Source organism: Manis javanica, chromosome 1, assembly GCF_040802235.1.
Source record: "Manis javanica isolate MJ-LG chromosome 1, MJ_LKY, whole genome shotgun sequence".
NCBI lineage: Eukaryota > Metazoa > Chordata > Mammalia > Pholidota > Manidae > Manis > Manis javanica.
In genome coordinates, this window is record NC_133156.1 from 22131780 (window position 1) to 22158406 (window position 26627).

Here is a 26627-nt window from a genome sequence, read left to right on the forward strand (position 1 = left end):
TTTACATTTAAACCCAACTGTTACAGCACTGATGTCATTAGATACACAGCTAAGAACTATATTTCAAAGAATTATGGCCACTGAGTGAAAAGAAAAAGGTCAGCGGACGTTGTCTTCAGCTTATTATAAATTGTAAGATATCCTTTCTGTTAAGAATTACTAACTGAATCTATAAAGGTTTTATTTTTCTCCATGCCAGAATATTTTTCATTACAATTATATACTTCCAAATAATTTAACATTTAACTATTCAAATCAGATGGGATAATTAACACAATATAGGAAAACTTCTGGTTAGGTTTTATTTAGTTAGAATATGTATCTCCAACAGCATGAAATAAAAATTTCCACAGTTCTCAATTGAACTGTATGTCATTTTCTTTTAGAATTTCTCGTTTTTCATGAAAATAATTTCTAAACCACTCTATGTGTTCGACCTTTTGTTTAACACTCAGATATGGGTTTTTGGAAAGGCCGCAGGTCACCAGCTCCATGAAGTGGCGAATTGGTCCTTGTTTTGGAAAATCCTCCAGGTATTTATCCAGAAATATATGTTCATGAAATTCTGAACCATTATCATCAAAACCTAGGCAATGAGACAAAATACATTAATTATCATTCTGAATGTAAAACCTGCATCATAAAATTAACATTAATGAAGTAACAGTATTGTAGTCAAAGATGTGAACTTTGGAGTCAGGCCCAGATTTGCCCACCGATTTAACAAGAGGTGACTGGGCAAATTAACTTCTCTGAGCCTCAGTTTTCAGGCATAAAATGAGGACCGAAAGAGCACCTTCTTCATGGGGGTGTAAAGATTAAACAGACTCAAAGCTTATAATGCTCTAACATGGAACTGAACGTCAGCCGGCAGTATTAAACCAATACCTACAGCTTACCTCGGGCCACAAAACAAACTTCAAAACATTTAAAATAATCAAAATAATACACAGTATGTTCTTGAATTTACTGGAGTCAAAGTAGAAATCAGTATGAGAGATAACAGGAAAATCTTCCAACAGTTGGGAATTGAACAATACACTTATAAACAGCTCATGGATCACAGAGGAAATCACCAAGACCATTTTTAGAAGCGCATAGACTCTAATGGATATGAAAACACAGCAAATCCAGACCCGTGGGCCGCAGCGGGAGCGGCGCTGGGAGGGAGGCAGGCACTAGAGGGCACGGCGGGCAGCCTGGAGGCGGGAACCCGGCTCCTGCCAGAGCGCCAGGGGGAAGAACGAAATGACCCCAAAGCAAGCAGAAGGAAGGAAACCATGAAGGTGAATGAGACATCAGTAAAACTGTCAAGAGTGAAAGAGAAGAAAATCAAACCAATGTCTGGTTCTTGAACAGAAATCAGTGAGACTGAGGAATCTCTATTCAGTGCGATAAAGAGAGAAGGAGCGAAGGCGCCCACCCCCACCGGCAGGAAGGCGAGGGCAGGCCCTCCCCGCCCATCCTGAGTCAGCGAGGGGAAGGGCACGGGGGGCACGGGAGGCACGAGTACTCACTGCGCAGCCGCAGCAACCGGGGGCGTGGCGCCCGCAGAGGGGCAGGCGTGCACATGGGCGGACCAGAACTGGGGCCCCACAAACCGACCCTGTCGTGGCCTGACCGTGTCCCCTGGACCGGACAGACCGAGCCCGGCCCCAGAGCGGCCGTGCCTAGACAGAGGGCCTTGAGGGAGGTTTAAAAAGTGGTTTCTAATCATCTAGAATTATTTTATATTAACAAAGATCTTTAGAAATTTGGACATTTAAACATCTATAAATCACTTACATTAAAGCTAAGATACATATCAGGGTGTAAACTGCCGAAGGGCCACCTGTTACCCCTGCGGCTTTCCTAAGTTTCGGGGCGTCTCTTACGCAGCAACAAGTAACTGGTACAACTGGCGGAGGAGACGCCCTCGTATTCGGAACCCCACTCTGCCGAATCGGCTCCTCGGCTCCGAGCTCAGTGGCCACGCCTGCCCACGTGCCGCCGCAGGGCCGACCTGCGGGTAGCCCGGGCTGAACCCCTCCTGCCGGTCTGGAGGCAACGGCACCGCGGCCCGCGTCGCGCGGCGAGACGCGTCATGGCTCCTGACAGTAAAACTAAGAAACAAGACGATGTCGCACTCGGCCGAACACAACCGGACACGCGTCCGCGGTACAGGCCGGAGGTGGGTCTCTGCCCCGTGCCCCCGCCCTCGGGCCCAAGGCCCAAGGCTGATCGCTGACATTTTGCACCCTTCTGGTTCTTTTTCCAAGTACATCTTTTTTTCACAGCAAATTTTTTTTTTAAACGGTTTTTCTGACCCCCATTCAGAGTTCCCCATGGCTCCTCCGAAGAGTTTACGCCACTGAACAGGCGGGTCCCTCATTTCCTTTTTTTACAGGCAATAGGCACCAAGGAGTGAGGAAGGGGAGGCCATGCAGGAAGAAAGGTATAAAATGAAGGCAGCAGCCGGTCTGGGCTGAGGGCCTTTTTCACAGTCAAACAGTTTCACGTGACAAGTATTCTTTAAAAAATCCAATATGGCTAATGTTGTAACATGAAAAGCAGGTCAGGGCAGGTTTACACTCTCAATACATCTGAAAGGAGGCACATGAAGGCTAAAAAAGAAGCCCTGTATCCTAGGAAAGTAATAAATCAAGGTGATGAATGCTCTCGAATATCCAAAGGTGACCCTGGATTCCGATGTTTTTGTTGGTTGTTGGTTATTAGTGTCCTTAAATGCACTAAGCTAGAACACTTGGGACAGAAAGTTTTACAAGAGAAATCATTTTTTTAAATAGCCATGTCAACACAAGCTTAATTATTAACTATTAACAGGCATTGGTCCACAGACTGTATTTGACAGACACGAAGTCATCATGGTAGTGATGAGGCCTGCGCCGAAACGGGCGCAAAGGGGGTCTTGTTTCCTGCTGCCCTTGCTGCGCGCAGACCAGCCACCTCCTTAACCTAGAACGCTGCAGGGGGCGTGCCGGGCAGGTCCTTCGGAAGGAGTCCCTCTGGCATGGGAGCTGGATGGTGCTGGCGAGTAGAAAGCAAAGGAAAAAAGGGAGAGAGAGAAACAGGGGCCACTATACACAAAAATAAGTTCCAGATAAACAGGAAAAGGATAATAGATCTGACTGCACCAATTAAACTTTTTGTTGGTTAAAGATATTCTAAACAGTTAAAAGGTAAGCACCAAGGATTTCTAGTTAAAACATAGCAGACTGAACCAATGCTTTAAAAATATCCACTCCCTTGTGACGCCTACTAAATGCAGCAAAAGGGGTGAAGAGCACAAAGGGAGAGAAGGGACCCCAGCGGGCAGGAGGGCAGCAGAGCCGCAGGAGGGGCCGGACAGATGCACAGCAGCCGACCGGGCAGAGTGAGGTGCCAGCCCACCGCCCGGAGGAGGGGAAGACAGTAGGGCACAGACGCCGGGGGCCTGCGGAGCCCCAGGGACCGCGTGCCACTGTAATCGGGAGTGCGCGGCAGGAACCCAGGCCGGAGGACTGATTGAGGTTGGTTCAGGGAATCACATCTCTCCTGTCCCATCTTTCAGCAGAACCTCTAGACGATGCCATCCACTCCCGAAGAAGACGGGCAGTTTGCTTTTGGGAAGAAATTAAAGTGGAAGGAGGAAATAAGTTAGGGACCTGGTAAGAAGGGAACGGAGGGAACGTGTATATGCCGGATGGAGAGACGCGGCCGGCCCGGTTCTCCGAGCGCAGCAAGGCCAGCAGCCTCCGGGTGGGTGGCCGGCGGAGTTCTCCGTGGGAGACTCGGGACGAAGAACCGCAGACGCGCACCCGGGATGGTCTCCACTGCCGTCTTTTTACAAGAGACACTATGCCAAATGTTCACTGCAATTTAAAACACCCCTCCTGTCTGAGCCTTCTGGGAACTGAGAACTCGAGTGTGTGCAGAGGGGCGTGTGTACAGCACATGCAGCCCCGGGAACACAGTGAGATGAACGACGGTGCAGCGCGTGACGGAAGTGTTAAACAGGTATAGAACGGCTCTATTTACTGGAACCATCAAAAAATGAATAAAGTTGATCTCTGTGTGCTGACAAGGAAATGTTTTCAAGACACTGCTTAGTAAAACAAGTAAATAAAATACTGCAGGACCGTATGTGTGTAGTACGGCCCCACACAGGTCCAAACGAAACGAACAGGTGAATGCAAAGCTGCCGTTTGAAGTGGACCCAGAGGACACGCGCCGAACAGCCGACAGCAGTGACTTCAGGACTAGAGAGCAGCGCCCAGGGGGGAAGTGCACCCTGTGCTCTTCCATACGATTTCGATTTTTTGCAAGCAAACTTTCTTATGCTGATTTATGTAATTTAAAATATTTTTAATAAAAGAAACAACACGGTAAAGAGAAAATACAAGAAGGAAATCCCATATGGCATAAAAGCAGGTAGGGCTAATTCCCTGGCTAACTACTTTCTAAATATGCTGAATACAGTTAAAAATCCAGTACAACAGAAAAAGGGCAAAACCCACGTCCTGGAAAAGGGTGACAGCACTGGTCACCTGCTTTGGACAAGGGTATATTGCAACACTGAAGCAAATTCAGTCACCTTAATTCTGAATTGTTTCCACTTCTTTTTATTGTCAAAATTACTTTATTATTCTTTAGTATTTTATTTCCTCTCCTCTCAGCACCTTGAGGCTCTTGTTCGTAGGCCATTATTTCAACTAAAACAACCAAAAGACCATTTCAGTCACCACATACTTAATAAATAATCTATTTGCTGTGACTTTCTCCACACTCTGCCCTCCCACTTAACAAAACAGAGCCCTCTTGAGGAGTTTTAGGGTCATTTTGAACTTTTCTAACCTTGCTGATCAATTGCTAGCTCGTGTTACAGCCCATGTATCACCCTAGCAAAAGGCTGGCACGTTAGAAGTGAAGGAGTTTAACTGAAGAATAAAAACAGAAGTGGTTGACATTCGTGACTGAGCTTTTAGGCCACTGAAGCCTCTAAACTGAAAACTACTCTGTTTCAAAAACACCTTAATCTGGTGGCATATTTAGGGCCTAATGGATATTCAAGTGCAAGACTGTTACTGGTAGTGGTAAAAATATGATAAAGTTAAAGTCAAAGTTAAACAAAAAATAATTTTATAATCAATCCAATCTCTAACAAATACTACAAAATCTAAGTGGGAATAATTCCACCTAAAAGCTCTCCTAAATCTCCATGCTTTTAAGACACAAAAGGGGGTACAAACCAGGTTTTAGAACAAATAGTGAAAAAAAGCTACTTCAAATTGGAAAAATACTGTACACATTTTAAGTGGCAAGACAACAAACTATAATTCTTTTGTGTAACACAAAACCCCAACACTGGACGCGAACTACACAGGATGCGTCATTTTGTCATTTTCAGGGTTATGTGCCAGAACTGATCAGGCAGGCCCTAAACATAAAACAACACGACTATCTTTCCTTAAAAGCATCCACGTAAATCTTCATGAAGATATTTATTAGTAGAGAGAGCATAACCTTTTATTAATCTCAACCTTTAAGTGTAAGAAATATAAAAGAATGTCACTGAACTGCTGAGGCCCCAGGTTCTAACGCGAGGGGCACAACGCGTGCAGCCCCTCCCACGTGTGACCCGAGATCCAGGGAGAGAGTCCCGGGTCCTTTCCTGCTTGTCTGGACCTCCCAGGGCCGGAAATGACATGAAGCACCCCCGACACCTATATGGATAACCGGCACATTATCTCCCCAACTAAACCAAAACATGTTTTTTTTTCTTTTTTAGAAATTACACTTTCTCAAACACCAGGTCAAATTTAAGATTAATTCCTTTGGAGAGCTTGGACACTCAAGGTTCTGGTGAACTTGTTTTACTAGTGACAACACACCACCAATCCAAGCCTCCCTAGCATCCTGTGAGGTGGCTCCCAGAAAACACACCATATCCTTGCTAATATTTTAAGATTTTTAAATGTTACAGTATAGAACAGAAGATATTGTACAGTAGCAAATCGCCTCACAATATTGTTGCTGTAGAAATAGGGGTGACGATGCTTTAACTTGTATAATCTTATCTGCTTCTAAAAAGAATCCCATAAAATAGGTTGTATTATTATTCCCATTTTATATACGGCTGGGAGAGAGCACATATTTAACTCACTGAAAACAGGACCTCCTCCTAATGACTACGCTTCGCTGCCTCTCCTAAATCACAATTTATTCTGCATTAATATTGGGTTTTAAGACTATGTTTTTAACCATGAGCACCCGGAACACCCAAGTTTCACCAAATAATGAAAGCTTCTTACAACCACATTGTATTTTGAATTCCTTTTAAAATTATGATTGCAGAGGCGGAAAAGGAACGAACGCTGATTCACATGCGCTGTGCCAAGAACTGCCATGAGCAGCCCGGTAACATCACTTAACTTAATTCTTACATTCTTCCAAGGAGGTGCCTTTAGTTGTACAGAAGAGGAACTAAGGCCCAGGAGGGCAAACAGCTCCTCAAAGGCAAGTGGCTGACCCCTAACAGCGCTGGCATCTGTCCTTGGGTCGGCACGACGTGAAAGCCCTTTGGTTTTCTGCACCTCACCCTGACACCTTCCAGAACACAGAAACCGTATCACTTAACAAATACACGCTATAAAATAGACAAAACTCAGCATGCTGAGTCACTGCACATACCATATAAATACACAGAATATTAAGAATTTGCTAAGGGATTTGTAAGTCTCTAAAGTTTTCCTATGCCAAGTAATACCTTATGAAGATGTAAGACTAAATGTATCAGACATTTAAGCTTCCATCCCATTTATTAACCCAAACAAATGAAAGAATATAAAAAATTACAATATTACAGTGACAGCATAACATACTTCAAAAGTTAAAACATGGACTACGTTTTCCTAAGACTTACTGAGGCATTTGCAACTTCTACCTAATGTTATAAAAAGTAAATGAGTCTCTTCTAACTGGAAATACATCCATAAAATGCAATGAAAATGCTTCAGTGATGACAACACGGGTGTCATAAAAAGCAGACAGCAATATTATTATCACTATTAAATAGCAAAACTAGTAATACTATTTTTCTTTTGATTGAGGAAGAGGTAACACCTCCAGAACAAAATGCAGGGAGGTAGACAATAGCAGCGAGTGGTTAAGCATCTAGGTGTGCAGCCAGAACTCCAAAGAATTTCAAAGCCTCCTAACATTTTTGCTTTCAGTGGCTCTGAGTCAAGAACTTTGCATCTCATCAATGCAATGATTTAATGAATAAAATACACCAGCATAAGGCTTTAAGTCAAAACATTTTCCACAATTGAAGTATACTAAACATTTTTCTAAAGAAGACATACACATAGATGGTCAATAAGCACAAGAAAAGATGCTCCACATCACTAATCATCAGAGAAAGGCAAATTAACACCACAATGAGCTATCACCTCACCCCAGATAGTTCTGGTCACTTTCCAAAAGACAAGAAATAACAAGAGTTGGGGAGGATGTGGAGAAAGGGAACCCTCCCACGCTGTTGGTGGGAGTGTAAACTGGTGCAGCCACTGTGGAAAGCAGTATGGAGGTTCCTCAAAAAATTAAAAACAGAAGTACCATAGGAACCAGTACAGTAATTCTCCTTCTGGGAATTTACCTAAAGAAAACAAAATCCCTAATTCGAAAAGATACATGCACCCCTATCTGATGCTGCACTATTTACAATAGCCAAATTGTGGAAGCAACCTAAGTGTCCATCAGTAGATGAATGGATAAAGAAGAGGCGGTACATACACACAACGGAGTATTATTCAGCCATAAAAAAGAAACTTTGCCAGTTGCAACATGAGTGGACCTAGAAGGTATTATGCTCAGTGAAGTAGGTCAGGAAGAGAAAGACAAATATCATATGATTTCACTTATTTCTGGAATCTAAAAACAAAAACAAAAATGAAAACAGCAATAGATTCATAGACACTGAGAAGGGACTGGTGGTTACCGTGGGGGAGGGGCTTGAGTAGATGGGTGAAGGGGATAAAGGAGCACAGAGATTCTCAATCATAACATAAGTGGGTCACGGAGACGGTAGCACAGCATGGAGAATACAGCCAATGACTCTGTAAGTTCTTCCCATGCTGACAGACAGTAACTGCACTGGTGGGGGTGAGGACTTAGTAATGTACCTGGTGAACCACATGTTGCATACTTGAAACTAATATAAGATTATATAACAGTGATACCTCAGTTAAAAAAAATGAAGTATAATCTCATACCCAGAATTTGATGTATTGGAAGATTAACCAGATGATCTGCTAGCAACTAGAAAAATGTCTTCATTTGCAGTTCTCAACACTTTTGTCATAGAAATTCACAATGCACTTCTGCCATGTAATTTTACTTCTTCATTTTCCTTATCAAACATGTAGAACTAAGGGAAATTCTAACATTCTTATTAAAAACACCATCAGATTTCTTTCAGGACACTACAAAGATATTCACGCAAAGTTTTGAAATTCACATAAATACCTAGACTCAACAACTGAACATGTGGAGATTTCATCTCCATCACTGGATTCGATAAGCCTCTGAAATCAAGACTTGCCTGCCTCGTTGTTGACCGGGAACTCCCACAGTTTGCCTTCCTTTGTCCACTGGATCATCTCTTCAAAGCCGTTCTGAGAGGGCTGTTCAGTCACTGCAGCTAACTGCTTAGCAAACTCCACATCCCAAAGAGTAGGTGCTGTCTCTGTATGATAAAAATACTTCAAATAAGCACAAGTCAATGTAAGTATCTTTCCTTTTTCATTGAAGTATCATTGATATATAATCGTATACTGGTTTCAAGAATACAACATAGTGGTTCAGTAGTTACCCGTATTATTAAATGCTCACCACTACTGGGGTTACTATCTGTCAATACAGAAAGATGTTACAGAATCAATGGCTGCATTCTCCAAGCTGTACTACCATCCCTGTGACCAACTGATACTATCATTGAGAATTGTTGTGCCGCTTTATCCCCTTCGCCCTCCCCACCCACCTGTAAATATATTCACTTTAAAAAACGTTATAATCAACTCTGAATTGGTAACACATTTTCAGACCTCGTAGCTCATATTTAAACAGTATAAAATCAAAGGTCACTCTTCTGAGAGCCAAAACTGTAATAAAAATGCCATATAAACACTACAGCTACAATAATTACCAGCCTTAGCTTTTGTTTTACTACAATGCTAGGCAGTCAGCTCCTAAGTCTCACTGCCTCCCCACTGGAAAGGAAAAAGGAATATGTATGTTGTTTAAGGATGTTTTTATAAGTTTGAGTATTTTTTATATAATGTGACCTTGACTTTTAAAGTCCAACCTGTTTAATTGTATTTTTAGTCTTTCAAATCACTAATGTACTACTAATAAAGACCAAATAAGTTAAATTAACATAATTAGAATGGTATATACTATTAAATACAATAATAATGTGTACATACATACACAGATAATAATGATACTACTATTAATAGATACTGAGCAGTTAGTCTGTGCTAAATGCTTTTTCATTGGAGTATAGTTGATGCACAATCTTATACTGGTTTCAAGTATACGACACAGTGGTTCGATGGTCACCTACATTATTAAATCCCCAGTCCCGCCAGCGCAGTTACAGTACCTGTCAACATAGGACGTTAGAGAATCACTGACGATATTCTCCATGCTGGACTACAGCCCCCATGACCAGCTTACATTATGATTCAGAATTTTTGTGCCCCTTTATCTCCTCTCCCCTTCCCACCCACCCCAGCTAAAGGCTTTTTATTTATGCATTAGTTTATTTAATCCTCACAACCAGCTCCAGAAGTAAGGTAATATAATGTGAGCTTACAACCACCTTAACACATTTCCATCACTTACTTGCTTTGGAAATTTAAGGCATCTTTCAAGAATGAGTTATATTCCCACCAGTCACACTCCTGGTGGGAATATAAAAAAGTACAAACACTTTGGAAAACAGCTTGTCAGATTCTTAAAAGAATACACTTAACAACGATTTCATTCCTATTTATCCAAAAGAAAATGTATGTCCATACAAATATTTGTACATTAAAGTTCATATATGAAATGACTGACCACACGCTGACTGGACGTTAAGTACATCACCCTAGAAACGTCTGATACAGAGAAAAGATCACAGCAATTAGGCTTAATTAGCTGCATTTACAGAGTAATCATAACAGTAAAATAGCTTAATTATAATGGTTCCATTTCATTATTCAGTGGACACCAATCAAAATCAGCCTATGCCTTTTCCATCGCCATCAACACCATTATACTACTGTTAATAGTCGCGACTATCTCTTGAATGTCTACTGTATTCCAGGCACTGAGCCTGACATTGTCTCACTTAATCCTTGAGGTGTGCATATGAGGTCCATTTTACGGCTGGGGAACGGGAGGCTCAGAGAGGCCAGCATGACAGAACCTGAGCATGAATGATGCAGGTCCACCCAACACCAGCGCTGTCCCCATTAAGCTATATATACTGCCTCTGCGCTCTAGATCAACCCAGGACAGGCGTAAGGGCTGGGACTACAGTTGGCCCTGAACAATGCAGGGCATAGGGATGCTGAGCCCCTGCACAGTTAAAATCTGTATCTCATTTTTAACTCCTCAATAACTTAACTAGTAGTAGCTGTGGGTAAAACTGTAATATTCCAGAATACCTTGCCTGGCTTTAGTGCATCTCCGTATGAACAGGCGTTCCTAAGAGGCTCTGTATCAGTGGGTAATTACCTGGGCACCCCAGGGCTTATCTGACCCTGAGATGTTGGGGGGAAGCTCTTGCTTGCTTCTGCCAGAGCAGGAGAGAGAAATGGCCCATGGACTGCAATTTGTAAGTAATAAATGGGTTTTAAACTTTATTTCTCCCTTTGACTGATTTCGGTTTTAGAGATATTTTGCTCCTCTCCTCAGTGTTACAGTGGCCTACTGTTGATTTTAGGGTAGTAAATGATAAGACAAACTGGTATCTATATATATTTTATGTATTCATATCTTTTCCTTAATTTTTTCAGTATTCCTAGACATTGCAGTTCATCTGTGAGTTTTTTCAAGCTGTTGCAAATCTCCCCCAAATATTCCAATATACTTACTGAAAAAAGCCATGTGTTAAGTGGACCCGCATAGTTCAAACCCATGTTGTTTAAGGGTCAACTGTATATTCTTCACAACAGTGGTAAGAAGTTTGTGGGGCTCAAAATGCAGAAATCGTGGGACAGAAGAATTTTCACTGAGCCAATGAATAATTACTGAATGCCAACTACATGCCAGGCATTATTGTAGTTGGTGAGAAACAGCAGAGAATAAATGCTAAATTTAAGTTTTCACATTGTTGCTATTCTTGTATTTAATTGGGAACAAAAGACATTCTTTAGCCTCATGGAAGTATAGCTTATTAAAACAATACCGCCATTAGAGTAAATTTACTTAAGTGTGTGCATTATTTTCCATAACAGAGTATAATCATTTAATACTGTTTTATGAAATACACGCAACCTCAGTACTTCCTTCCCAGCTAATTTGCTTTAGGAATAACACTTGAGATTTTAAAAAAGCAAGTTGGTTCCTTCAGGTGTCCGAGTGCCTCTTCTGGCTGTTCATTAGCTGGACAACAGTGGCCGCCCCGATGGCAGATTTCCTCCTTGAGCCCGAATTAACAGGTGCCACTTCAGTAGACCTGACTGATTTTCCATGACTGCATTTTATATTTTCTTTTCATCACACAGGACAGGATGCAGTTTTTGCGATGTAAGAAGATAAACGCACCCCTGTTTACTGCTGCATTACTTATAATGGCCAAAATATGGAAGTAGGCTAAGTGTCCATCAGTAGATGAAAAGAAAAAGATGTGGTACATATACACAATGGAATATTAATTCAGCCATAAAAAGAAAAGAAATCCTCCCATTTGCAACAACATGGATGGAACTACAGGGTATTATGCTCAGTGAAATAAGCGAGGCAAAGAAAGACACATACTATGTGATTTCACTTATTTGTGGGCTATACATACAAAGACAAACAGAAGAGCAGTAGGCCCACATCCATGGAGAAGGGAATAGGGGTACCACGGGGAGGGGCTGGGGGGGCTGGGGGGGTGGATAGGACAGGTGAGGGGGATAAAGGGGCACAGAAATTCCCAATCATAATCTAAGTCGGTCACAGGCATAGTAGCACAGCATGGAGAATATAGCCAATGATTCTGTAACATCTTCCCAGGCTGACAGATAGTAACTGTACTGGTGGGGGGTGAGGATTTAATAGGGTAACTATTGAACCACTGTGTTGTATACCTGAAACTAAAATAAGACTGTATACCAATTTAAAAAAAAAGAATAAAAGAAAAACTACTACAAGTCTACTAAAGAAGTTCCCTGAATAAACAATCCTTAAATCGCCTCAGTTAAGTCGCTTCTATAAATGCGACAGGTAGTAAGCTGCCTCAGGCAGAAACCACAGTTTACCCTTCCTAATTGCGGAGCTGCAAACGGAGGTGATCACTAGTTCTAACCCAAATGAGCAGCTGGCCGCCAGCAGCTAGACTCCAACGGCCGGCAGCACTTAGCGCCCGCTGTCTCGGGCAGCGTCCCAAGGGGGAAGTGCTACCGAGGCCGGCAATGCCCACGGCCATGCTCAGGGGCAGGGCCCAGGCCGATCACAGGGGGACCAGTGAAACAGCTGTCTGCTATGCAACCAAGACATGAAGGACACATAAGTGGCGTTGTTCTGACAAACCTGTTTCAGGTGCCTCTTCAGCAACTGCCTTAAGCTGAAAAATATTAAGTCTCTTGCCCTTTAATGTATTTCTCCTCAGACTGAAAAAGAAAAAAAAAATGAATATTTTTATACACAAAATTGTTCAAGAAGGAAGTTTAAGATGAAATATTCAATGTAGAAAATAAACATAATTCCACTGACCCACACCAGGTATTTTAACTAAACTGCCAAGTCTGATAATTAAAAACAGGAATAAATGCACTTGAATTTTTGTATCATAATACAACAAAGTAGTTAAACCAGCTTAATTTCCAAAATACCAAATTGAAAAGACTAGCTTAATTTGCCATCATTTTTTATCAATTTCATATTTATTAAGTTTTTAGAAAACTGAATGTTGGACAGCTATCAAAATATGCTAAGTCAGAAGTTGTTGTTAAAGTCATTTGTCTTAGTTTAGGAGCAGAAAACATTGCATGGTTAACTACAAATTATACTACAAAAGATTGCACAGGTAAATCAAAAAATTCCTGTTTATAAAGCAATCGTTCTGTAATTTTTATGTATGATTAACTTTCCTTACATAACTGTTTTTAATTATTAAAATTAATGTCAGAGTTAATAGTTAACTTTTCCTTGTATATTTTAATCAACTGCTTTATGTATCAATTCACATTCATACTTGAATAAATTTACTGGAAGATTAAAAAGCAATTTATAAACTGGAGGGTAATCTAAAAAATTATTTTCTAGATTAAGTCACTTTTTCTACTAAATTAAAGTAGCTGAAAAAATACTAATACCATATTACAAGTGGATGAAATGATCTCAAATCATGTATGTTTTCCTCTAGCAGTCCCCTGGTATTTGTAAACAAAGGTATTTTATGTTCCGGAACTGCTATCAGTGCCACCCAGCATTCCCTCAACTGCGTCAGGGAAATAGGATGACGGATTAAAGTAACACACAGTAACAGGGAACGGTTTGGTAAAGAATGGGCTTTTAAAAGAGGGATTTACTAGAGAGGACGAGAAGGGGACAGAGCTGTGTGAGCATCTACTCTATAGGGTCTCCACGCCTCTTTCCCATTCCTCTAGAACGCCACGTAAGCCGGGCTTCACCTTCCGCATTTGACAGCTGGGCGAACAGACTGATGGGGCTGTGCAAGTTGCCCCAGTCACAGAATCAGTGGCGCCCTAGCAGGATGCTGAGGCAGGCCTGGGCGACTCCAAAGCCAGAGCTCAGAGGCTCACGCCTCTGTCTCTACCTGAAGGAAGCAGTCCGGGGTCACTTTCTGGTATCAACACCAGCCTGGACTGCCGCAGGCTGTCCCCAATCAGAGCAGAGTGAGTCACTTGTCATCTCACCACTGCTGCCCATGTTGGAGTCCTTTCATCAGCTTCTTGACAGTCACCATATGCACATAAACCCATTCCTACTTTAGCTTCTCCCCTGACATCTAATCTTTAGTGGCAGCTAATATTAAAAATCAAACTATGATACAGCATTCTGATAGAGTTGCACGGAATTATTTCAAAAAGACTGAAGTTAAACATTCTTGAGGAATCTTAAGTAAAACTCCAAGTACACAGTCTACTTTATTCAGTAATGTCATAGATATAATCACGTTAAATTAGTAATTCAAATAATTTTCCGAAGTCACTGTAACTTCTTGAACGTCCTTTGTTAGCTGTTGACCATCTTTTCCAATCTTCTTGTAAAAATTAGTAGTTTAGTACCCAAAGGGAACTGACTCAGGGTGCTGAGATTACATTTAAAATCCATGGAATATGTAACACCTCAAAAATACTCCAGTTGTGAGCACTTGCTGCTCTAAAGAGGGGTTCGTTTTTGTCAGACCATGCTAAATATCTGGTTCCCCATTTGCAACTATCACTTTATGGATATGAAGGAGAGAAAACAGAAATGTTATGTAAATACTGACAGCTTTCTATTAAAAAATAACTATGTAAGGCATGACAGCATCTTTGAGAACCTCAAATTACCAAATTTAAATTGCTACAACTATTCTGCCACTTTAAGGTATTATGACAAATCTTTCTTTCTTTGATGTTGGGTCGTTTCTCTGAAGTATGAATAAAGATGATTATATAGAGAGAGGTAAAGACTACATAAATGTGCATTGTCACACACGTATCAGAATGAAAAATAACACATCTTGCGTAACATTCAGAATTCAATCAGCTCCACTTAGTCTAAATCAGGAGACCTCCAATCATCACGGGTAAATGGGAGGCAGGGGCCATTTTGATTCCTTTCTATTTCCTTTTCCGGGAAATGGTACATGAAGGGTAAGAAGACAAGACAGAAATGCATTCATAGTGGTCGGATGCCAGTCAGCAAGGAGGCGAAGCCAGAGACACAGTCACAGAGACGGCGAAGCCCGCGCACCTTTCCCCGAGGCCCCCGGCTCCCTTCTGGCCCACATGCTCGTCTGCTTCTTCATCAAGTTGGATCTCGTGCACTGGCCTTGGGGGGCCTCTGACCGTGGCAGATCTGGCAACTTTCATATCTGATATTATGTTGCTGAAACTGGAATAAGAAAAAGGTCATGTATCAGAAATTTCAGCTACAGGATAGTAGTAAAGTTTCTTAAACATGAAATGCGCATCAATTCTTATTTCACTTCTGTACACTAATACAGCATGACAATGTATGTTTATATAATAGATTACATGTCATTCAGTAACATTCGCATTCCGCAGACCATTAAGATTTGTGCTTCCCTCTGTTAAAGATGTTTGTTCTTCAGAAACACACATTCAAAACGTGTCCTAAACTGATCACTTAGAAAAATGATCAAACATCCAGAAAAGGCGATATACAATCAGTATCTGCATACTTATCTAGATTAAAAAACTAAATCAAGTTCCTGTGTGGTGACCTCCAATGAGTTGTACACAACGATATAAAGGGAAAAAAAAAAAACAAAAAACAAAGAAAAAAGAAAAACTAAATCAAATTGAAATTTAGCCCTATTTATGTGTTGCCTGGCCTTTGTTCCAATACAAATAAAACGAGTGGCCTGATAGTCCAGTCACGTGTTTTCCTTCCCTCCCTTGCTCAGCGAGAGACCTGGCTTAGGTCACTCTCCAGACCAAGGCACACCCCCTCCCGCATTTCAGAAGCGGTGGTGACCCGGCACAGAGCGAGACAGGTGGCAGCATAGGGGAGGATGTCAGTGAGAACGTAGGAAGACGAGGAGACAGGGAAGGACACAGGCTTGAGGACCACCACCCTGTGCACCACACAGCGAGGAAAGTGGTCTTATCAGAGATGCCATCTTATTGTTCTTTATTTTTAATAACATGGCTGAATTGACCATTTCTTTTTAGGGACAAGAAATCATGTAACTTTCTACAAGAAAAGTTGCCAACATTCCACTAGTTCCTCTAAATACTGCAATCTACAACAAATCGCTAAAATTCCCTTTTTGAGGCAAATGCCACACATATAACTGCCACGTCATGTATGTCACTCTGCTGCGTGGAGCAGCCGTTCTGCGAGGCCGGCGCCTCCACCATGACCGCTGGGCCCACCGACCTGACCGCAGGCCCCTCCCGGCCTCTCTGCGCCTTCACACTGGCCTCGTGCAGCCGCAGCTGCCTCAGCAGCTCCGACTTGGTCGTCCGCTCGTCGAAAGGAAGAGAATCTGCAACCGCGGACGCAGCCGCCACCAACACGGGACTCAGGGCCGCACTTCTGAAACAGAAAATGAACAATGAAATAGGCCCTTAGTTAGTAGAAAGTAAGTAATTTTTTTGGAGAAAACTTTCTGTCATTCAAAAACGTTTCCCTCAATTTAATTTCAGACAAATCAAGAATTCCTAAATAATTAGGTATCAGTCTTAAACAACTTTAAAATGTTACAGATCAAAGTTAATGGATACTTGCTAAAGCACAACACTAACTCAGAATAAATATACTCAGAGGGATCAGAACTAATTAAATGGTACAACGAAAAGCACAAAGGATCACAAACAGGTCTAGAGGCTTAAAAAAAATCTCACTCTTGGCAACTATTTATATATGTGTGTATATTACCTAATTCTATATACTTACATAGGATTTTGTTTGATTTCTAAAAAGGAGGAGGACAGGTACCTATTACAGACACTCACTGTTTGGATTAGTTTACCCTCTACAACCCAACTATGTTTTCCAGAAGTGGTTTTGATACAATGTGGTGCTATATAGAAACCAAGAAGTTCCACAGACACAGTAAGTCATTCTGGGCAACAGGAATCCCCATTATCTGTTAATTCTGCTAAGAGACCTTGGAGATGCAGGACCTTAGAGCCACATGCCTTACTACTTACGCGACTAGATGGTATAGGTCATCAATGTAAGACACATCATTACTTCGTGTCACTAAAACAAAAATACTACCATTTAAATTAAAACACGATGCTAAAATGTCACTGACTGCTCTTAGAGTCAGTGAAATATCATACTTTTTTGACAAGCACAAATAATTACAATATTTTGAGGAAAACCATGTAAGCTGAGAGCGCTGATAATTACTGGTCAAAGGAAGTCATACAGAACAGTTGTAATCAACAAGCTAAAATTCTATCCTAGGTGGAATTTTTAAAATGGAAATTTCAAACAAGTCTTTCAGAGACAGGAAGCTACCTTCAAATCAGGATGTAAACAATTTGTTAATTCACAGCTTAAAGAGGCAATTACATGGCAGTTAATAACATTGATGCATATGTTAGAGAACGTGTGGAATTCTTAGATCACTGCTCGTTTCCTCTCTCTGGGCTGTATACAGACATCCCCTTCTTATTCAAATATACAACCTTAACAGTATTTCTTGAGTAATTATTAGTCTTGTGCTTACAAACTGATATCTAGTCTTCATTAAATATCTATTTACTCTAATTAAAAAACTATTTTTCTAAAAGAAAAAGCTTACTGGAGTTTCAAAAATCACTTTCAAAGAACATTTAAATTACAATTCAGTTTACCTCTTCTGCGGGGTATCTTGTTGATTCTGAAGCCTGCCAAGTGCAGCCTGCAAACTCTTAGGTTGTCTTTTGTTTCGTGGTTTTGTTGTTTGTACATTTACTGTGTTTGACTCAAATTTCATGCTCTTAATAATATTTAACACGTCTTTTTTCGTATTTTTCCGTCCACCGTTTTGGCTCTCTGTCTCCTTGGAGATCTCACCAGTTGGAAGAGACTGCTTATCTTCCTTGCAGTAGAGCACGCTGTTGGTGCCAAAATATCTTTGGATATTATTTTTTGTCCTGGAAAGAAGTATTAAAAAAAAAAAATTAAAAATACTGAAAAAAAGTGCAAAATAATAAAGCAAGAACTCTAAAAACTGCTTCCATGTGTTTTCAATTATTTTCAATTCAAACTCTTCCCTTTTGCTTTTTATTATTAGCACCCATAAAGACAGCAATTTAACATTTACTGAGCATATAGTATGTGCCTAGGCTTGTGCAACATATTTTATGGGCATTTTCTCATAGCCACATCAACTCCACAAAGTAGGTATTATCTCCATTTTGCAGGTAATGAAACTAGAAACCAGAGAAGTGAAGTAATTCACCCAAGGCCGTATAGCTCAGGGCTCGCTAAGGCCTAAGAACATTCAGAGGCTAGACCTGTCAATCTGCTTTCTTTGTTACATTTGTGAAAAAGACCACCACAAATGACGGCACCTATTTTAAACTCATGCAGAACATTTCCCAATTCTAAGTAAAACAAGTATTTTATTTTGTGGCATTAAAGACCTTTGGTATTTGATATTGAAAGACTTTAAAAACTAGGGAGTGTGTTAGTTTCAGCAAAAGGGTACTGTGCGTAAAATGTCATTCATTAAATATAGTGAATATACACTGTGCACGACACTAATGGACACTGATGATATAATGGTATATAATTCATGGTCCTTAGCTTTATGAAGTGAACTGACTATAGCACTGATTCTGAAACTTTAATATGCAAAGGAATTACCTAGGCGTAGTAGGGAAAATGGAAGTTCCATGGCCAGGATCCTCACCTGACCTTGATCTGCTGGCCAGCTGTGCACATGCGATGCTCACGGGCGCAGGCTTGCACACGTGTTGGCAATGAATTGTTAATGACTGTGTTGCTATAGAAACACCTCTGCCCAGTACTCTGTGGAGAGAAGGGACAGGCAGAGTCGGACCTGCAGATTTCCAGACACAGATGTGCCTCTAGCACTAGGCCCGCCACCACAAGAATAAAGCTGGGTATAAACCCTTTCACCCCCAACGTTCTGTTGTCATTCTTTGGTCTCACCGAACCCAGGGTAAACTTGCTGGGAGCTGAACCGCCCCCTCCAGTGAGATGCTAGGGGACTTGTTACAACACAGATTCTCTTGTCCCACCAAGGAATTCTGACAGTAGCTCTGGGAGGGGCTCACTTTGCATTTCTAACATGTTCCCAAGAAATGCTGATGCAGCCCAGCCTAGGACCACATTTGAGGAGCTATATTATGTATGCCATTTAATCTTTACAATCTTATAGGGCAGGTTTTATTATTCCTGTTTTATAGAAGAAGAAAACTGCTGCTCAAAGAGGTTAAATTAGTGGTTCACAACCTTTAGAGGTCATATGAACCGTTTAGGGAGCTTATTTAAAACAGATTCCCGATATTCTTAGTAAGTCTGGAATGGGGCCCAAGGATCTGCATTTAACCAAGACCCCAGGCGATTCTTATCAATGAATCTCAAGGCCCTACATCACACCCTGGGCTAAATACTATTATCAAGCAAAAGGTAGTGTCATGCTAGCAGCCCTTTAGTGAAGGGCAAACTGGCTATTTTAGAAAATGCTGGAACAAACTATTTGGTCTGCTTATAAAACTGTCAGATTATGAAAAACCAGCTGCATAACTGGCACCCTCACAACCGTGCACAGGATCCGCCTTATAAGATCATTAATATATGGCACGACTCAAGTTAGGGAAACGCTCCAGTTACTATTTCACGTGTGAAAGTTACACTAACATTAAAGCTATTAAAAAGGAAAGGTGGCAGTCAGAAGAATGTCACATAGAACCTGTACTTGAGTGTTTCCTTCCAAGACTGATACAGTGCCACAGAGAGTTACCTGTATTTATTACAGGAAAGTGTGTATGGGAAGTTAACTCCTTAAGACTAAAATAATACCTCCTACTTCTTTTCACAGAAAGCATCTCACAAGCACTTCAAATGCAACACACTGAAAAGCACATTTTAGAGCAAATCTGCAGACCCACTTCCCATGTTTCGCGCTTGCATTGAAGGGGCTCCTTCCGATAAGGAGGTATTTTTGTACTCTGAAATATAGGACATGTTTTAGGAGCCTTCTCAGGGCTTTTCGTCACTCTGCTAACATTAGGGGCACCCTAGCCCCCCAGAGCGGCTCAAGCCCGCTCTCTACCTCACCTGGCCCGGCTTGCGTCTCGGCCTCTGCGCGCCGCCTGGGAACCGCTCCCCCGCCGGCCACTCCCGCCCACCGCCCCGGTGCCAACCCGCTCCGGGCCGCGCTGACCCAGCTAGCCCGGCTCCTGCACGAAGAACGGCGGAGTCCCGTCTCAGGAGGGCTCCCCGCGGTCCCGGTACCGACGACACGGCCGCGCCCCCCTGTCCCGCCCGCTCAGCTCCAACCCCGACCCCCGTCGGCCTGCAGCGGCTTCCCAGGAAGCCTGCTCTGCGCCTCCCCCCGCCCCGGCTGCGCCCACGCTCTCCGGCCCCGCTCCCTCCTCGCCCCGCGTGCCCTCGGGTAGGCGCCCGAGGAAGTGAGGCAGGCGGCCCGAGGCGGCGTCTCCGGAACCCGTGGACCGGGGTGGGGGGGGCCACGGGGTCGCGGGCGCAGGCGGGTACCGCGCCCGGGGCCCCCACGCCGCCCTCCGGGCTCTCCCCGCCCCCGGGCCGAAGGCACAGGCTCCCGGGGCCCCGGGCACCACGCCGGCCCCTGCGCCCGGGCCTGAGAGCGGAACGCACGGGGCCGACGGCGCTGGGACGCTACCTAGCCGAGGTCGGCCCGCCCGGAACCACCGCGCAGCGCGCGGCGGGGCGGAGCGGCAGGACGGCCGGGACTCCGCGGAGCATCGAGGCGGCGGACGCCGGGCGGGGAGCGCGGCCGGAAGAGCGCGTCCCCGCGTGACGGGACCCCCACCTCCCTTCCGTTCCGCCGCCGCCGCGGTCCCTGCTCTCGGCGCCCCGGCGGACAACGGGGGCCGGCGCCTGGGTTCCGGCCTCGCCCGCGGCCCGAGGCGGACGGGCAGCGGCGGTCGGCCGGGAGGCACCGGTGGGAGCGGGGCCCGGAGGCCGGGCGGAGGGGCGGGGGCGCGCCGCGCAGGCCTGGAGGCGGCCGAGGGACCGGCGGGCCGTCTCCCAGCGCCCGTGACGAAGCCCCGCGGGGCCGCCGCCGCCGCTCGTTCGCCGCCTGCAGACGCGGCGCAGGGCGGGGCAGCCGGCTTAATTCTACAAAGTTACAGAATCACCGCAAACATATGGAAATAACGGGTTAGCTTAATGGTCAAAGCGATTTTACATCACCTCAATGCATTTCCTTCCCATAATATCTCATCTCTCAGATTCATTTCTTACATTATTTTGTTGCTATGCTAATTCTGAGACACATTTGATCTAAGTAAACAATATGTCTTGGAAAAATCTAAATGAATAAATACACCTAGAAAGATTCCGGCAGTCAGACACCTTCGGGCGGTTCGCTGTCAACCTGTCCTTGCTAGCGAACCGCAATGGGGCAGAGAAGCCCCTTCTCCCTCGTGGCGGGATGGGGAACACAAACGTCACCGCACAGGTAAGTTTGCAGGCACAGCAGCCGCCTGCTCATACTTTCATCAAAATGTTTGCTGTTTGCTTTATTCCACTTGCCATCAGACTGGCTCTGTCTGCATAGACTTCATATGCAAGCCAACTTAATTTATATGATGTATTTCTCTTCACTCACTAGCGTTCCTCGTATATGTGATTTCATTTCCCAGTATGCATGTTGCTCTGTTTATATACCAGTATTCAGTGATAACAATATATTTATTTTTAGCTATATTATTTTACTCATACTATTTATTTTATATTTTATTTTCAAGGTTGGTAGACATTATTGAATACCCAGAATTTATCATTTCACATTTCCACTTCATAGAATCATTATACCTTATGTGCAAAATAATTATTTTCCCTAAAACCAACTCGACGTTAACTTCCAATGGTTCTGTGTAGAAGAGTTTATAAAACGTTTTCCAACAAAACTGGGAGGTACCATATATTCCTGCAATACAGCATTTAATGATAATAACCACATGACTGCCACCACTGAGCACTAAGGGACTTCTGCCCTCATTTAACTTTCCAAATGACATCAGAATTATCCAATGCAAGGTAATTGTGCGTCACGGAGGATGGATGACAGCAGGTAACAAGAAGTCCAGGAACAGTCAATATTTGGAAATCCAACTAACCTGGCTGACAGTAGCATTTGTTCACCAGGTTTGTTCTTTGTGAAATACACTTGCAGAATAAGCCCACAGACCCAGCAGTTTCAGCTCAACATGTCAGTTTACTTGTGACCCCACTGGTACTGACATTAAATTATTACGAACATCTTTCCAAAGGCACTGGACGGGCTGAAGGCACAGAAGGAGAACATGAGGCCTGCCGGGTTGTGATGAGGCCTCCTAGTTTGGGTGGAGAATGAGTGCCTGTGGTAGGACGTCAGATGTAACATTTACCTCTTTTTTCCACAGGTGGAGTAGGAGCTGTTTTTCCCACAATGGGAAGTTTTAATCTTCCTCCCTGTATATACATATATTTCCAGCTAATGCAGTTTATAAACCAGGTCTGCAGGGAAGATGGAAGTTCCTACTGCCAGCATCCTCACCTCGCCCTAATCTACTTAATGATGTAGCTGGCCTGCTGTGCAGAGACCCGCTTACACACCCGCCGGCAATGGGCCGTTACTGCCTGAGTCGCTGCAGAAGGAGCTCGGCCCGCTGCTCTGGGCGGAGGCGGGTTACAGACCCGCCGGGTGCTGGTGCAGACGTGACTCCAGCATTCCACCCGCCGCCCTGAGAACAAAGCCGGTATAAACCCTTTCATCCCCAGCTTTCCCTTGTTGTTATTCGGTCTCACTGAATCCAGAGTGAACTTGCCTGGGGCTGAAACCCTCCGATGAGACAAGGTCAAATTATAGTATCAAACTTCCTAAAAGAGATGAATATATGCATTTGTTTATATAAAAAATTTAGATCTGGGGCATCAGTATAAATAGATAACATCTATTAAGTGAAAATAAAGGCTTCATCCCTTTTGAACCCAAAGGTGAGACCATCCCCACCTCAAGGGGCTGGCGACCAGGGCCGGGGTCACAGATAGATCGCTGGGTGATGCGACAAGCTAGGGAAGGCGCGGTGCTAAGCGACAGCCTCCCGGGCCCCGAGGGAGGGGCCTCCTGGATCACCGCCCTGTTAGGCGTTCGGGGCCCAGAGCAGGGCCGGGCGAGGGGCGAGGGGCGTGGGGCGTGGGGCGCGGGGAGACCTGTCCCGTCTGCGGTCCTTGGGACCCGTGGGGACGAAGTGGTTTGGTCCCCTTCACAGGACATTGCTTACATGCTGGCCTTCCCCCCTGCTCCCCCCACTCTTTCTCGGTGTATTTATACGTACAATTGCTTTGGATTTTAAGTTCGTCAAAGCCCAGGATCTTGCCTTGCTAACGTGCATTGCACAGCATGATACACGGAACTATGTCGAAACGGCGCTTAGCAAATGGTTTCTGAAGGTGACGGACGGAGACGTCTCCCGGCAGAAGTGTCCTGGGCACACGCCCTCAAGTACCCGCAGGTCCCGTCGCCCCCGCGGGCCCGTCCAGGCCCCGCCCTCTGTCCCGGGGCGCTGTCTGGCTCACTCCGCGGTGGGAAAGCCCAGCCTGCTGGCTTGGTGAACCAGCCGCCCGGTTTCCTTCCAGCAGGAAGGCTGAGACCCCCCCGCAGTTTCCGGGCCCTCCAATCACGCCCTCAGGAAGGGGCTCGCACCGCGGCCGGCCCGACCCTCGGACGCGTTTGTGATGTTCACGCGCCCCCTGGAGGGAACAGTAATCTCGGCTTCCGGGGAACACGCGCGTGCGTGTCGGGGGTGTGCGCGTGATGTGCGTGTGCGTGTCGGGGTGTGTGCGTCATGTGCATGTGCGCGATGTGCACTGCGCGACATGTGTGCGTGTGCGTGTGCGCGCGCATGTGATGTGCGGGTGGGGGGGTGCGCGCGCGGTGTGCGCTGCACTGGGCTGCGTCTTCCCCCCCGGCCCCACCCCCGGGCTGCAGGCGGGTCCCGGCGCCGCGGTCCCGGCCCTGACCCGTCCAAGTCGCCCCAGGGCCGCTCCCGTCTCTCCCCTTCAGTTTCTTCACTACCCGGCCGACACCCGGGTCATGGGTGACTTAATGCAGAATCCTGAGCTGGTCCCCCACCGCACTGAGAATTTTTCTCAGTCTCACAAATGAACCCAAGCACAGCCGGACACCCCGAGCAGATACAGGGCCAGCGCACAGGCCTGGCAGCAGAGGAGGGAGGAATCCAGGTCATACCCTCCATGTCCCCAGCCCGGAAGGACATTTCTCTTCCAGGACACCGAGGCCCACTGACCTGCAAAGCAACCTGCTCTATGGGCACTTTGAGCTAAGGAGGAAGATCGTCCCAGGTGGGGGCTCTGCAGGGCAAGGCGACATGCCGAACCCCCGCAGGCCCAGCGCGGCCTGCTGCCCTGACTCCCCTACCCACCCTCTCCTCCCTTGCTCGCTGCAGTCCAGCAGCTCCGGCCTGCTCTCCGATCTTTGTACAGGCACAACGCCTCGTGCGGGACTCCAACTTTGCACGGAATATTCTTTTGCCTGCCTCCAAGATGGTCCCTAGATGGGCCCCACATCTTTCTAAGAGCTCAACGGTCACTTTCTGAGCGGTTCCGCATGGAGGGAAGCCAACCTCCCAGCCCATCAGGCTGCCCCGCCTTGCCAAGAACTCATCACCACCTGAATGACCTCCTTCCCTTCCCAACGCGGGTCACTGGGTGCCTGCAGTGGACTCTGTCTTCCATGGGATGTACCAGCCTACCAAGGGACAGGCTGTCTCCCGGAGCCAACAGACTGTCGGTCCCGTTGTTCACTTAGTTGTTGTCAGCCTCCCCCACTGGAACACAAGCCGTGTGAGAGCAGGGACCTTGGTCAGCCTGGCCCACTGCCTTATCCCCAGAGCCTAGAAAAATTATGTAACTTGCCCAAGTTTATACAACTATTCATAGTAGAGGCATTTGTTTCTAGGCCCTGTTCTCTTAACCACTAGACAATCTTGCCTTACAAACAGCTCTCGGCCATTCTTTGATTTGTTCTACAAATATTTATTGAACACCACAACATGCCAGCTGTTGTTCTAGATCAGCGGTGTTCAGTACAGCTGAGGGCGATAACGGAATGTTCCCTGTCTGTCCTGCCCAATATGGTAGCCACGCGCCACATGCCCATGCGACTGAAGCTCTGAATCTTCATTTCACTGCAAGTAAGCTAAGGTTAAGTGGCCACATGCAGTGAGGGGCTGCCCGAGTGACGGTGTAATTCTAGACACTAGGGAAACATTGGTTGAAAGCAGAGACCCTTGTGGAGTTACATGCTGGGAGGCGAGGGGAAAGAGAAAGACAGTAAATAAGAACCATAATAAGTAAGTAAATGTGACACATGTGACATGCTAAAGAAAATGGAAGTGCAGCGGGCGAGGAGGGCCGGGGCTGCCGGGGCTGCCGTAGGGCCGCCAGACCAACCCCAGAGGGGTATAGTGATTCAGTCCCAACCCATTTCAACTCCAGTTTCCTCCTGCTCCCGGTCCTGGTCCTGTTCAGCTCCCGGAGACTGGGGCCGGAGGCTGGTGGAGAGGCAGGCTGGACTCAGACGGGCAGTGCCCTGGGTCCGTCTCCTGCTGCTGGGCTCTGCCGGGCGAGGACCCCGCAGAGACGGGCGCGGGGTCCCCGGGGAGAGCGCGCGGGCTCGCCCTGGCCCGGCCCTGGGGCAGCCCCTCCGGCAAGGGCAGCCGTAAGCCTGCGCCGGGTGAGGGGCCCCTGATGCGAGCCCTGCCCCCTCCCCGCCCGCCCCCCAAGTTTGCCAGCGACTGACAAGCGTCTCCCCGCAGCACATCAGCTCCCCGCCCAGGACAGGCAAGGAGGGCCGGGCTGCGGGTGAGGGCACAGGGCGCCCGCCGCCTCTGGGCCGACCCCACCAGGAGGTGCTGGCAGCCCACCTGTGGCGGTGGTCTCTGGCACGCCCGGAGTTCACACCTTGCCCTACGCTGTGAGCCTCAATGCCAGTTTGGGACAAGAGAAATCCCACTCAGCATCTTACACCTTCTGGGGCTAACTCACACGTGTAATTTTTCACCATGATCAGTATGCACAACTTCCCTTCTGTGGTTGTCCTGTTTGGCCCTGCAGGGGATTCTCCGCAAGAGTGAAGACAGGCTGCAGACCTCCCGCTGGCCACAGTGACCGGATGGATGAGATCTAGGAGCTGTAGGTTGACACAGTGTAACTCCTTGGCCATCATCTGCGTCGCCCGGCCTGCTCTGCTTAACAGCGTCCCAGCTGCGAGCTGCTCCTCCAGATCTGTGGTGAAGATCTACATGGCAGCAGTTCAAGCTCAATCTAATGCTTGTTGACTCTGGAAACGCGAAGGATACATCCGTTCCCAGATGTGAAGATGAGAAATGAACGGAAGAACCTGAAAGAGAAAATTAGTTCATCTGACACTTCTGCCAAGTTTGCACCTCTAGATAACAGAGCCAGTTATAAGTAGATTTTCCAGCTTCTAATCACAAAAGAAAAAGAAAAAAGAAATG

The 26627-nt window shown here is 45.5% G+C and overlaps 1 protein-coding gene and 1 long non-coding RNA gene across 4 annotated transcripts; one reads left to right on the forward strand and one right to left on the reverse strand.

The window, feature by feature from the left end:
• Positions 1-279: 279 nt before the first annotated feature.
• On the reverse strand, positions 280-20754 carry MRPS31 (mitochondrial ribosomal protein S31). The gene is made up of 8 exons (XM_073229911.1): positions 20179-20754; positions 18785-18903; positions 17742-18023; positions 16312-16470; positions 15160-15300; positions 12766-12845; positions 8582-8725; positions 280-586 (listed from the first exon to the last, which is right to left on the reverse strand). The coding sequence occupies exons 2-8, from the start codon at positions 18814-18816 to the stop codon at positions 357-359; spliced, it is 1068 nt and encodes a 355-aa protein (XP_073086012.1). The 5' UTR covers positions 18817-18903; positions 20179-20754; the 3' UTR covers positions 280-356.
• An 825-nt stretch (positions 20755-21579) lies between these two features.
• On the forward strand, positions 21580-26363 carry LOC108384001 (uncharacterized). 3 transcript variants are annotated; one of them, XR_012128355.1, is made up of 5 exons: positions 21580-22844; positions 23443-23600; positions 23725-24450; positions 24592-25301; positions 26224-26363. It is a non-coding gene; the product is annotated as an uncharacterized lncRNA (long non-coding RNA). The 3 variants fall into 3 exon arrangements; XR_012128353.1 differs by having other exon boundaries at positions 21581-22844; positions 23728-24450; XR_005059560.2 differs by having other exon boundaries at positions 21581-22844; positions 23443-24450.
• Positions 26364-26627: the final 264 nt, after the last annotated feature.